Source organism: Centrocercus urophasianus, unplaced genomic scaffold (assembly GCF_019232065.1).
Source record: "Centrocercus urophasianus isolate 14NV4802_14NV808 unplaced genomic scaffold, USGS_Curo_1.0 seq_23, whole genome shotgun sequence".
Lineage (NCBI taxonomy): Eukaryota > Metazoa > Chordata > Aves > Galliformes > Phasianidae > Centrocercus > Centrocercus urophasianus.
Window position 1 is genome coordinate 11082108 of NW_024884789.1, and position 13616 is coordinate 11095723.

The following is a 13616-nucleotide window of genomic DNA, read 5'->3' on the forward strand; positions in this document are numbered from 1 at the left end:
CGCTGCCGCATGCAGGGCCACAAACCTCCCCACTGAATACTAGACCAGGGCACAGCTCAGCCACAAGCCTGACAGCCACCTGCTCAGAAACAAACAAACAGACCCAAATGAATAAACAAACAAATGCCCCACAACCACAGTAAATCTTACAGCTGTATTTTTATTTGGACGTTTTCCAGTGATAGCTATTAGGCTACAGCTTTTATGATGCATACATTTACTAAGTACAACATCGGACACTACGACAGATCAGAGCTCAGGTCATTCTGACAAGGTTTTGGTTTCATCTATGTACTGTAGTGGTATTGAGTGAAAATCTGTGTTTCAAGGCTTTGATTTACCAGGTGAAGTCTGGGCATCTTAAAAAAAACCCAACGTGTTTACTCCTAGTACTTGTATGGTATTTGAAACGCGTTCAGTTTAAACCAGAGACCTTCCCATTGCAAATGCTGGTGTTTCCGAGTTAGGAACAGATGTTACTGCTCATCAGCCCACTTTTCAATGCTGAGATTGATCCCACTTTGTTTTCCTGATAAGTAGAACAGATTATTCACATTTAATGGACTTAAGCACTTCCGTGTTCCATCCCAGATTGAAGTCTGAGAAACAATTTTCACAATTTGGATAGAAGACCGTGTGCTAAGCATCGAATAAAACAATCACTGGAAGAAAGGTACACCAAACAGAATGAGGTAATTGTGCAAAATCTCTAGAATAACTCTATATCATTCTAAGGGCTCTTTGAGAATTGTTTTTTTCCAGCATCCAATAGAATCTACTATAGCAATAGATAATAAATTAAAATATAAAAGATATGTCCACATGAAAAGAACATAACCATGATTCAAAGGAAAAAAAAATAGTTGTTCAAATAACTCTGCATCCTGTTCAATGGTTAAAGAGATATTAGTCCTAAGGTGAAAGTTACATTATACACTGACACTAAAATTTTACTTCTGAAAAGTGCATGTAAAATACTGCCAGGTAAAATAGTAGATGATTTACCAATTACACATCTTTTCCAACCCCAAAGTAGTTTCCTTCCAAACATGTTGAGCAGCATCTACTTTTAACATGATATTAAAGTAATACCAGTCAAACCACTGAGTTCAAGGATAACATCTATAAATTACTAACCACTACTTTCTTAAGGAAACAGATACAGTAAGGCTTTTTACAGGTAAACAAACTTTAGAAATCAACAAAAATACAGTTAGGCATACGTTTTAATACACCAATGCTTACGTAGTGGATACGTTTCCTGACAGACAGTCTGAGCATACTGTAATGCCAATCTCTATGCTTTCCAATAAGGAGAAAATTGGTAGGTCAGCACGTTCTGATATATTGTCCTCCCTACCTTGGATGTGAAGGCCTTCCCATTACATTCTCTCAAGTACAGTACCCTAAAGTCTGAAAGCCACCATTCCCCACTGTTAGTACATTAGATCTTACTTGGAGCCACTCAGCAGCAGATGTAGTTCAGAAATCAAGTAATATTAAAAAAAAAAAAGTGTGTGGTGTACCATGCGTGGAAAGACAACCGAAACCATCAGCGAGGATCATTCCAAATATCTGTGCAATGAAATATTCAGTTCGTGCAAACGTTGGCATGGTCCATCAAACACAGCATGGGTTTTACGCCTCTGAAAGTAAGACAACCTGAGCATCTTTAGATGAGACTGCCAAAGTTCAGGCTGCCTTTGTTCCCCATTTAGCAACCACATCAGCAGTATGTCTGCCTCCCAGGTCAAACACGGCTGAAACGTTTCTGCCTGCCTGGAAGGAATCTTTTTTCTGTGAGTTTGCAGGCAGACACTAAGTACCAAACAGACTCATAGTGTACCTCTGGACTATTCCTCAATATTTTTAATGCTAAGTTGCTAATTTTTATAATAGATAAAAAATATTGCACAATGCAACAGAGTAATGTGAGTGTCTCTTTTCTCCCCACGTGTATTTGAGCCGCACACCACAAAGGGCACGTTGTAAGTTCAGGGTTGGAACCTCACGGAGGGCCTCTGCCCACGTGCTGCACATTGTGAAATGTGAATTCTGTAACACATCCAAGGAGTGTGAGACAGAAAACCCTGCTGACTGGATGTGTGAGATCCCAGTTAACTCTGTTTCTCATTATGAGCTCTGGATCTCCAACCATTAAATCAGCACCAATGGCAGTCAGTGACAGCATCAGAGTCAAAACGTACTTTGTGCCTCTGTTGGCCAACCTTCCAAGGAATGAATCCTGCACCTCCACAGAAGCTTTCTGTTAGCTTTTCCTCTCAAATACAAATATGAAGGAAAACATGCGTACATATTCTTAAGGTTTCTGTTTTTTTTTAGAGGTGGCAACAAAATACGTTATACTGAAAATACACACTGTCATCTCTGGGGTCTACAAAGAAAAACATTGGATGTGCTACAAAATCTAAATAAATACAAAAATCATGACTCATTTCTGATAATCTGCTTCAAGATTCTGTATTCTCAGATAACTATTTAAAAAAAAAAAAAAGCAAAGCAAAAAAAAAACCCAACAACCTCTAAACATGTAATTTCCAGTGTACTACTTGTGCTTAGTTACCATTTTCCTTTACAGGTGATATTTGATAACATCTGCAAAAATCCAGTTAGAATAACGGACTGCATTGGACTGTAAATAAGGTTGACAACCAAAAATGAAGTATCTTATTTTTAGTGCCTAGCATGATACTGTCATACATTTAAAAGAATTCAATATGCAGCAGCAATTTAATATGCTTGGTAAACCACATTACTAACAAATGAACATCTATGTTATAGCATACAGTAAGCTATAAGACTTATCACTAGAATTTATGTCAAACTGACATAAATAAGTGGTTTAAGAAATCATTTTATATATTGCAAGTTTTTGCTTCTCCATTCCAGTTTTTACAAATTAAAAGTAACAGGCTCCCAGGTAACTGCATATTCTACTACAAAATGCCTTACTTTTACGTCTCCCATGTGAGGACTGGCACTGTCCCCATTGGTCCCTGCCCATGAGAAGGTTATACATGGAGTTTAATTTACACTATTTAAATATGTTACTAAAGATCTAAAAATGTCTCTAAACAGCTGAAGACACAATTTTTGTCCAAACCCAATTTCCATTTCTGGAAACATATGAAGCAGTAATGTCCTTGTACGTGCAGTGACTGAAAGCAAATGCACATCTTTCTACCAGCCTTCAATCTGTGGTGCTGCTGCGTAGTCTCCCAGCTACCTTTACAACAAATCTGAGCATATAGAGACTGTTTGTTCAAAAATGTGTTTTCAGTGGCTCCCTACATTTTAATGGGTAACGATATCAGGCAAACAATTCTCCATCTAACACTGACAGAACATCCTTGGGATCAGACACGCGATATGAAGCCCAGCCCCAAACTGGCTGGGATCTGGATGGTTTCTAATGCCAGGGAGGATGGATTAAATGGAAAAGTAACAGGAAAGATGTGTTTAGCATCCATGAGCAGTTGAGGAGAGTCCTTCCTGTCTCTCAGGCGCAGCTGTAAAGATAAGAAAGGGACTGTGTTAGCATTTAGCCCCTTTGTTGATAACCATCATCTTGCGGTGAGGTGTTACTCCATCTGCGTGCACAGGTGTGTGTGTATACAGACACATACACTGTGGTCATCTGCAACACTTGTAACAATTAAATGATTAAAATATGGTTAATTTTGGCATTAATTTTGCATATCTTTCCCTTATAAAACAGTCTGAAGATATTTTGATTCCTTGCAAAAGGGAAAACTGAGGCGCTAGCTGATAACCACATCTTTCCACTGAGGAGAATTACAGTTTTGCCTCAGTTCTACCTTCTCATTTTCCCTTATCATGCTAGCAATGCAACTAGATTTACAATAAACTTTTTTGGGGGGGAATTCTTTGTTTTCATAAATACACAAAATAAAAAGGGACAAAATGAAGAGCTCTGGAATGTACATAGGCCTCACTTTTCAAAGCATTTGGAAATTCTCTTGCAGACTCAGGTCTGACAGAAGTAAATTTGCATTTGCAAATGTTATCATTTGAAAAGTGGGTATTTAAATGCGTTTGCATATACACAGATAGGTAACCACAAAAACCTCTCACCTTCTGGAAATCTCATACCTACTGAGGGAAAAACTACCATTCCTTTCCAAGTCTGGAGGCAGTGCATTGTGACTGCTTAAGATTTAAGGCTAACACTGCTTTTTCAGCATAGAAAAAGAAATGACTGATCAGCCTAAAAAGCTTCAGGACACAATCTGTTAGGATCATTTAAAGGTTTCTTAGAAACAGCCAGAAGATGTTTAATGAAAAGATACAGCCATACCTGTATTGTACGTATAAATGATACCAAGACTCTCTCTTCAAATTCATTCACTGGAGTATACAGATTCAGTACTTTCACAATCTGTGAAGAAGAACAACCATCCTCAGTTTCATTCTATCAGTAAGTCTACAGTTACTGATACACTTTATACATGAGCTATTTTTAAAATTTAAATCATTTTTTTTTGTTTGTTTCATTGATTCATACAAAATGTCACTATCTATTCAAAGTCATTTTTAAACCTGCACCCTTAGAACACCTGTTCTTTGGAGGTAGAAACCCCAATTCTTCCATGCATAGGGAAAATACCAAACTGTGGCAAAGTCAGATGATAAATAGCTCACTGCATTCCTACATGCCCTGGAAACACACTGCACTTCTCCTCCTAGCTTTGACTCCCTATGGCTTTCTGTAGCTTCCATTCAAGAGAGTCTTATGACCTCAGTGTTTTTCAAGGGAGTGAGCAATTGCTCTGAAAGCAGGGCTACAGTCACTGGAAGACCGAACTGCAACACAGTGCCTTTGAATAGTAATGAATTAAACATCCAAAACTTACATAAACAAATCAATCATTTCTTTGGTCTTTTACATTTTTTCTGTTCAAAAAACAAAAATCTTTTCAACAGAATGAAAACACTTGAGGCACATGGAATTATACCTTCTTTCAGTTCAGAACTAAATCAGTGCATTACTAAATCAAAACAGCTGTGCCAATGTCACTGCTACTGCTGACACCACTATGAAAGAAACAGAAATTTGTTTATTTTTCTGATAAGAATGTTCAGTAATAACCAAAGATGCTTGGATCCTGTTACTACCATAAAAATTCTAAGCATACATTGCACAGTTAAAGTAAGGACAGCTTGTCTTTACTAAACCTAAGCTTTCTATGGAGAAGCCTTCAGCTGTGCTGCCAACTGAGATACACTTGGCTCAGCCTTTCTGAGGCTAATGGGTACAGGAACTTAATACTCTTGTTTGCAAACCCTGAGACAACAGCTCTGCCTGAACTGTCCATTATCTTCAATGGATGCCAACTCAGATGGCAGAAAGATAATTTCCTAGAATCCTAGGCAGAGTTACCTGGGGAACAGAGATACCAGTGAAGGCTTTTCTCTGAAGATTTTTGCAGCCTGAGACTAAGTATAGTGCTACACACTGCACAATGTACTGAGTTTCCTCTCAATTGGTCAAAACTTATCTTGTTCATCAGACCTAGTCCTTTTTTTCACCCCTCCAATTTAATCTGTTTAGTTATACAACTTAAAGCAATGTTAGAAAATGTGTGACCTGTCCGTGACAGCGATGCAGGCAGGCCTTGCAAACACAGTGGAACAGAGAACTGCTTAAAAGGGACAGCAAAAAGAGAATGAGAGTTTGATTACTTGGGCAGTAGTCAGTGCATTGCACATTGAACAAATGGCTTCTGCATCTTCATCTGTTTTCTTTTTCACTTGCAACAACTGTGCAGCCTGTATGAGGGGCTCCAGTGTTTCTTTGGCCCCACTGTTCATCAAATTTTTATCCCGTAGCCATTCTTCAAGTTGACTCACATTGTACCTATATGAGTTTAGAATACAAAAACATTAGTGCTTAATTACTGCCAAATCAAAAGCGTGTCCGTTTCTCTTTCAGTTTTTCTTTCTCCTTATATGCTTTCCCTTCACACTTGTAGTTTTCTGTAATTTTATCTTCTTTCTATTTCCCTTCAATTAAGGCAGGACATTTTGAGTTTCAAAACAGCCAGAAACTATGGCTGACAACTTCCACTGAGTGCCTTTCCCCATTTGTTTCTGTTCCTATTAACTGTGGAAATGAGGCAAGCGTAAGAGGAAAGGCAAATGAGATTTTGTTCATACAAATGCACAGTGACACCTTACAATATTACCCAAGGGGGGGAACGCCTTGGCTACGTTTCCTGGCACATGCCAGTAGAACGCCTTGGACAACCGCAGCCAAATGCAGGAACAGCCTAAGTTGGCTTTACCACAGGAAGTAGCAAATTACAGCCAAGAGCTCACTAACATTTTCAGCAGCACGTTGGAGAAAAGCATGACAAAAGCTCTCCCACCTTATCTGCATTCCTTTGCTCCAAGAACACATGTCCTTGCGCAGGAGAAGATTATTCAGTGTTACAGCTCCGATGATGTAGAACATCTGCTTGACAACCTGTTTGATCAGCTCTGGATCCATTCCATGCTGACACATCACGGAATGGAAAGAGTTCAGCTGTCGAATAATGGAGTCCAAAGTGTAGGTTCCTTCATCAGCAATGCTGGATGTTCTCTTCCGCAGCCCTGTCGGTTTCACCCCTGAGACACCTTGGATAGTCTCATGCTCCAGCATTCCAGAAACTGTGTAAGATTGACAACATTTGAATGACTGCAAATAGTCTAATTGCAAGCATGCTGTGCAAACCAGAAAAATCCTGTTGGCTATTTACACAGAAAAATCACATTGGGCTTTCTGCTAAACACACTCTACCATGACTTCCAGCAATTCTTTCAGGGTCCTGCTACGTTTTGCAAAATCTAAGCTGACAGCATTTTACAGATATTCCAGCAAGAGTGTCTGAAAGGAAGGTGTAACTGTAGCTTAGCAAAATACTCTTTTCATCCACCTGGCCATATGAGCAGCAGAGTCAGCATACCAAGAGCTGTTCCACTCTTCTAAAAGGTGTGATCAGAAAGTGTAATGAAAATTAGAGAGAACGCTGTCTGACAATGAAATGAAAAACTCTCTCTGATGTGAGCTTCACCACTGCTACCTATTTAGTTGCTGATTGCTGCCTATAATGATGGCCAGCCACTTTCTCCTCCATATTCATTTTTTAATTATGATTTCTCATATAATAAAAGTCCAATTTTCCCAACACACAAATATCAGACTGTCCTAGCAGTGGTTTCTCTTGTGAACACATGACTTATGACAAACATTTAGAACGCAAATTGATTCGTTCTGTCACTGCCAGACGAACCAGCCAGCTCTAATCCCACTTGTTCAGTACAGTCCTTGTCATCTATAAACAGAATACCAGAAGAACTATGAATAAAATTGTATCATTCGGGAATAAATATAAGATACAACATATTATTGCCATCACAATTTTCCTTTCAGTACTACAGCTTAAGGAATTCAACCCTGCCTTACCAATCATTGGTTGCAGAATGTTCTCCAACACACGGACCAGTTGTTGGTAGATCTGAATAGCCAAGTCACTCAGGACTTGTCTGTATTCAGCTAAGTCAAAATTAGTGAGGCAGTGCTCATTCTGACGAGGTGTATTATGCTTCATAAACCCCTGCATTAATAAAATCACAGAAACAATTGCTTCAGTGGAATAAAAGAATATAAAATAAAACCAGTATTTAGATTTTTTTAACACAACTGACAAATACTTCAAAGTAATGGCTGCAACCTCTCAAAACTTTAATTTGGAAATTCTGATTGAATACTAGGATTTTATTTTCAGTTCTGACTTATGCAATGTCTGTTTTCTTGACTTGAAACTCTGAACATGTGACATAGGAACAAAGTGTCAGCTTTCTAGCTGGTAAGACTCTGCCCTCCCACTCCAACACGGACATAATAATTTAGCCATTTATTGCCAAAATCACAGGTAAGTCTGAAGAAGGAATTAGAAGTACTGTAGCCTCCGAACTTGAAGTGGTCTGTCATACTATAGTTAAAGCACTCAATATGGCCTGTTGAATTTCAGCGAATCATTACAAAAAATGGTAATAGCAACAGATTCTTCAACTGAATCTGAGCTGGCACTTTCAGGAATACAGTGCTATCTAACCTCTGGGGCCTCAATCTGCAATAAAGTGAAACGGGATCAGACTTTATCTCCTACTACTTTCCACTGATGTTGTCACCATCATTCCAGAATGTGTAGTTGTTTTAAGAGACTCTGAATAGACTTGGAGCTATTAAGGAATTAAAGTGTAGTGCTGACAATGGTGTAACAGAGCAATGAAATGGAGCACGAGCAATGCTTACCTCTTCTCCACTGTACTGCTTCAAACAGTGCAAGAACCGGCAGGTGTTGGACAGCCAGAAAGACACCGTTTCGAAGTCATCACCTCTTTTCTGAAGATGAAAACAAACACATTTCAACAAAGACTAGAAAGAGGAATAAAACAATGAAATGCTGGGTGAACACTTAAAATCCACTGATGTTTTATAAAACTGTGTATTTCAATAACATACTTGAAAAGTACAGTTTTTGACAAAATACACTCAAACACCATCTGTTTTCTGTAATTCTAGACCTCTATAGCATTTACTCCATTCACTGACACATGGCCAATATTTCTATGAATACCTAAGCTCCTGCAGGATCGTTTACCAAACAATCTGCTTTATTTAAAAAGTAAGAATACTCCACAAGGCATGAAGCATCTTCATCATTTAATATTGCCTCCACAACACTTCCTGGCCTATACTCTTCCAGTCAACTCATTGCAAAGACTTCAGGCAGTAACTTATCACCAGTAAAATTGGCAGATGAAGCTAGTATGGAAATCTGTGAACCAACACTGCAAATGAAACATTTTAATTACGTGCTCTGGAGAAGATTTACAAAGACTCACTACCCAACAAGCTACTGCATCTAAAGCTTTAAAAGTATAGCTCCAGAGGATGAAGACTATTCAAAATAAAAACAAGATCATCCTTTTTTAATTCATTCAGAGCATCTATGGTATTATGTGGAGAAAATGCTATCAACTGTAATTTTTGATTGTTAGTCCAACTTTCTGTAACTTCTGTGGGAGACTTTACTGCTCAGAAATCCAGAGTCAGTTCACTGATAGACCTTTCCTCGCTTACCAAACATGCAATCAGAGGTAAATTTGAATTTAGCTTTCTCCTAAAACAAGAAGACAGACCTTCAGCACTTTTTTGATGCCATTGATAGTGGAAGTCAACAATGAACGCACTTTCTGGTCATCGTTAAGGTAATCTGCATGGCGTACACACATGAACAAAATATATGCTGGTAGTCCTGGAATCAGGTTGACTGCTACCCCACGTGGTTTCAGCTCTTGGGAAAAACAAACACATTATTTTGTTAACTGGTAACTCTCTGGAAAGTGTTAACATAGTAATTGCAAATTCCCAGTTAATTCTACCTGTGTGCCAGGTAGAATGTGGCCAGTGAAGAACCAACAGCAGAACTAAGAGCACGAGACACTTTCTTGGTAAAATTTCAGAGCAAAATAAAACATATCTGCTTGCTAAAAATATGTGGACATATTAATATGCACTGTACTAATCAGACTAAAAGACATTTCATTACAACAGACATTTAGGAGTTTTAGATAAACTAAACACCAAAACATGCTATGCAACTTCTGTGTTCTCATCATTTGCTTTATTTGTCAGAGTATGTGAGAGCAAAGAAGGCTGCAAATGAGAAAGACACTTACCTAAGATAAGATTCTTGACTAGTTTTTGTTCATCCTCCTTCTTATATTCTAACATCCCCTGGAAGTCTTTTTCCTTCCGTGGAATGTTAACTGGACGAATAGGTTCATCAATGATTTGTCCAGGTGATATGTTCTCCATCTGACCAACTTCAGAAGGGAAATGAAAAGAAACATTACAATGTCTTCCAACATATATTGGAAGAAACTTTTACATTTCTAGTGAAGAAATGTAAAATATAAAACTAAGAAAAGTGTGACTTTTTGGTTAAGGGTAACGCTTAGCAACAGAACACCCATTAAACAAGAAGATTCACTCTTTATAAATATATCTTGGGGTTAGCATTCTTCCTTTGAAGAATTGATAAGTTACTGAGCTTGTTTCTGGAAAATGCAGACAGCCATAAAAAGCTTTAGAAAGATTAAGATCTGAATTATTTAAAAACAAATACTTTATCTTTTTAACATTATCAATCGCTTTTAACAATTACAATGGTTTTATTTATGCAGAGACATAGCAAGCTCTCAGTCTCTTCAGTCATGAGATCCTAAGGCAACACACTTTGAAGCTCATAAAAATAGAACTAACTTAGTCCACATCTGAGTACTCTCATACCCAAGTCTCGCCAGCTCCTGAAAATGAAACCTCAATCTGAAAAAGACAACCTCAGCATTCTTGGCTCCAGTGATAAAGAAATTCACTGTCAAAGAAAAACTGGATGTACTTTTTCCATCTGGTTCTTATTTAGTATCACTTTCATCTTGACAAAAACAGATACTATCTTTGAGTACACAAATAGGCCAGGTAACATTATTTTAAATGGTTTCCATCTTCAGAGAAATATCAACCTCCTCTTACTCACTGCTTTCAAATGGTGACAAATCTTCTGCAGCTTTATTAAGGAACAAAGGGAGCCATGAGTGGATCTTCTGGAATCAATCAGCAGAGGCTAAATGCTCTGAAGCCCTCACACCCTCCTTGCCACTAAGACAGCTAGATAGAATGACAATGGGATCACAAAATGTAAAACAAAATCTTTCTCTCAAAAGTACCTTCAAGTTCACCAATCTTCTTAGCAAATACTTTCAATTGCTTCTTTAATTTACGAACAGTTTTGTCTTGTTTTTCAAGTTGTTCCATCAAATCCTGTCAATTAAAATCAGAGACAGATAAGATATAAGAAAATGCCATAATGTGACAGAATATCAGTATTGTTAGAATCTACAAGGTGGTGAGGAAAGCTGAACAGTGTTGCCATCCGCTGGCTGAGGTTTACAAGCTGGTACACTGCCTATAACACAAGACAAATATTGCAAATGCTATTAAGTTGTGTAGCACGACAAAGGCAAAGCTCAGAGGCAGGTATACTCTGCAAACACTCAAAACTAGGTCAGTTCTCACAGCAAAAGGCATTGGCTGCAAACACATCTCCCTAATGCTTCCTCTCTGCTCTTCCAAACGCCTCACTGACATGCTTTTCTTTATTATTTAACAGCTGTCCTGTACTTCTGCATCATTTACTCATGCCTTCAGGACTGACTCAATATTCAAACTTACTCATTTTATAAGAACATTGAAAGAGCTATCTGCAAAAGAACTTAACTTGCCTTCACATTCACCAAAATCATAAACATTCAATATACGACAGATCTTATAATGCTCTCTATCACTTAGCATCATCACATTTCCCACATTTCCTTACACTGAAACTGGGATCTTAAAAGAACCATCTTTGTATTCTGTTCTTGAACAACACCTGGTACCTAAAAGACTTACACTGCAATAAGGCAGTATTTTTCTTTCAAAGGAACACTCCCCAGAAACCTGTGAATACTCCTGTAACCTGGTGTGGAAGCAAAACCTCCAGCTCAAAAAATCTGAAAGCCATTCCAGAATAGGCATTTGAAAGAAGCTTTTAAAAAACATGCTGTTGTAAGCATGATTGTTCATTGCACTAGTAAGAACAGAGGGGACCACGAGCCCCTTGCATCAGAAGTATCACCATGGATACTGCACCTTTCCTAAAAGCACTGTGGCTCCACTATACAAATTAACAGATGTCACATCTCAGTGAGATCTGGAATTTCATAAATTATATTCCTTCAAGTTCAGGTATGCTACTACCTCTGTTTATCATTTTTAATTATTATGCAAATAAATTATTTTTAGTATTTCCAATTCTATCTGTCAGATTTCACGTTTGAAAAATATTAATTACAGATCTCTGTAGATGTTTTAATTCAGATTTGTTTGTTCCAGTTGTCAGCACTGTAAGGAGATCTCTAAAAAAATGAAGGCCAAGATTTGAGTACTTACATTTTCAGGCATTATTAACCTTAAAGTACCTGTATGATCAGGCCTCAATTTTGCTGAGCTGTATTTTAACGTGTCGAAATTTTAAAGCAAAGAATGGACCTGAAAATTGAGCATCTTTTGCATCACGTACCTCCTTTTCAGGGCATAGAGGCAGAATTAAGTAGAATTCAAAAAGAAACTGCTTTGCTCACAGTGCAAGATATATTAGTAGCAAAACTGTGCGTCAAAAAGAGTCACAGATGACACAGAGGACACTAAGACTAACAAAAAAAGCAGTGAAGGATATAATTGGCATCATGAAGCTCTCTGCAGGGGATTTCCTTTGGAAGGCAGAAAGGGAGGCAGCCTGCTTTTTAATTAGTGCTCCATAAATAGCAAACGAGACAACAAGGAAGCAGGATTCATGTGATCTACATACAATCATCCGTTTGTAAAGGGAAATCCGGTACGATTGATACTTCTTGGGATCATCTGCATACAACTCCTCATAAAACTGTAAAAATAGGCAGAGGATTGTTTTTCCCCCTCCCTTTCAGGCACTAATACTTCATTTAGCACTATATAAATGCAATCAGATTAATGCAAGATCAAAGATCTCTAATTTGAAGCAGTTCAGTTCTTAGGTGTGGTGCTGACTCCAGCCTCTCCCAGACAGAAGCTAATGCAGATGAGGCACACAAGCCAGATCTTTAAAAAATGGGCAATAATAACACGGTGAAAGTCTGGGATATAATCTTTTCAAGACTCTGGAAAGAACACATCCTTGTGCAAGTAAAGATGGGATTGCAGTAAGTACTGCTATTCTAACATCACACCTGGGAAACCTGTAAATTATTTGTACTCTGGGGCTAGGATTGGAAAAGAAGCCTATTCCCAATTTGAAGCAGATTTGCAATACTCAAATATTGGTAGTGAAATACTAACAAATGAGTCTATATTTAATAAGTAAAATTACATTCACTGCATTTGTAAAGAAAGAAAACTCCTCTGGGATGTAATTACATGACTGTTGTCTTCGGATTTCAGCATGTGATGAGCTGTTCTCTTGGTGTAAAAAAGGCTAAAACTCAGAACACATGACTAAGCAGCAGGAGGGATCTGTCCAAGATGGAAACATTTGCCATTTACCTTTTCCAGTAGGAGTCAGTTCCTACTGAGAAGTATGTATAACATATTTTCAATCGATTTTCCAAGAGCTATTAAGCTGAACTGAATTATTGCTCTAAAGCTTGGACCTAAGACACCAGCTTTACAGTGAAAAGTTCTGTAACGTATGTAAGCAGAAAAGACACCCTAAACAGCACCTTGGCTTGTTTAGAGAAAGTAATGGCACTCAGAGCTCTGAATTTTCTCCCTGAACTACAATGGCTTCTCCAAAAGTAATGCCTCTTATTTTATTATGTTGACCATGACACCAAGGTTGATGTTGGTGGTACAGCAATAGAGGTTGAACCTTCCCACCAATATTCCATTACATTTTGTTGCTGTGTGACAGATGGCAGCAGAGGGGCAGTCTGACAGAATGGTGTCT

At 38.1% G+C, this 13616-nt stretch overlaps 1 protein-coding gene across 10 annotated transcripts in view; it reads right to left on the reverse strand.

The window, feature by feature from the left end:
* Positions 1-140: 140 nt before the first annotated feature.
* MYO5A (myosin VA) overlaps positions 141-13616 on the reverse strand; it is a 95513-nt gene continuing 82037 nt past the window's right edge. For 5 of the 10 annotated variants that reach the window (XM_042824343.1, XM_042824338.1, XM_042824339.1 and 2 more), the window contains 10 exons: positions 12504-12578; positions 10822-10915; positions 9772-9918; positions 9232-9386; positions 8342-8431; positions 7490-7640; positions 6411-6693; positions 5725-5899; positions 4340-4420; positions 141-3530 (listed from right to left, as the gene is read on the reverse strand). In XM_042824343.1, the coding sequence (XP_042680277.1) occupies positions 3378-3530; positions 4340-4420; positions 5725-5899; positions 6411-6693; positions 7490-7640; positions 8342-8431; positions 9232-9386; positions 9772-9918; positions 10822-10915; positions 12504-12578 (1404 nt within the window). In that variant the 3' untranslated portion in view covers positions 141-3377. The remainder of the gene's footprint in view (positions 3531-4339; positions 4421-5724; positions 5900-6410; positions 6694-7489; positions 7641-8341; positions 8432-9231; positions 9387-9771; positions 9919-10821; positions 10916-12503; positions 12579-13616) is intronic. The other 5 variants (XM_042824344.1, XM_042824346.1, XM_042824341.1 and 2 more) reach the window with 1 other exon arrangement.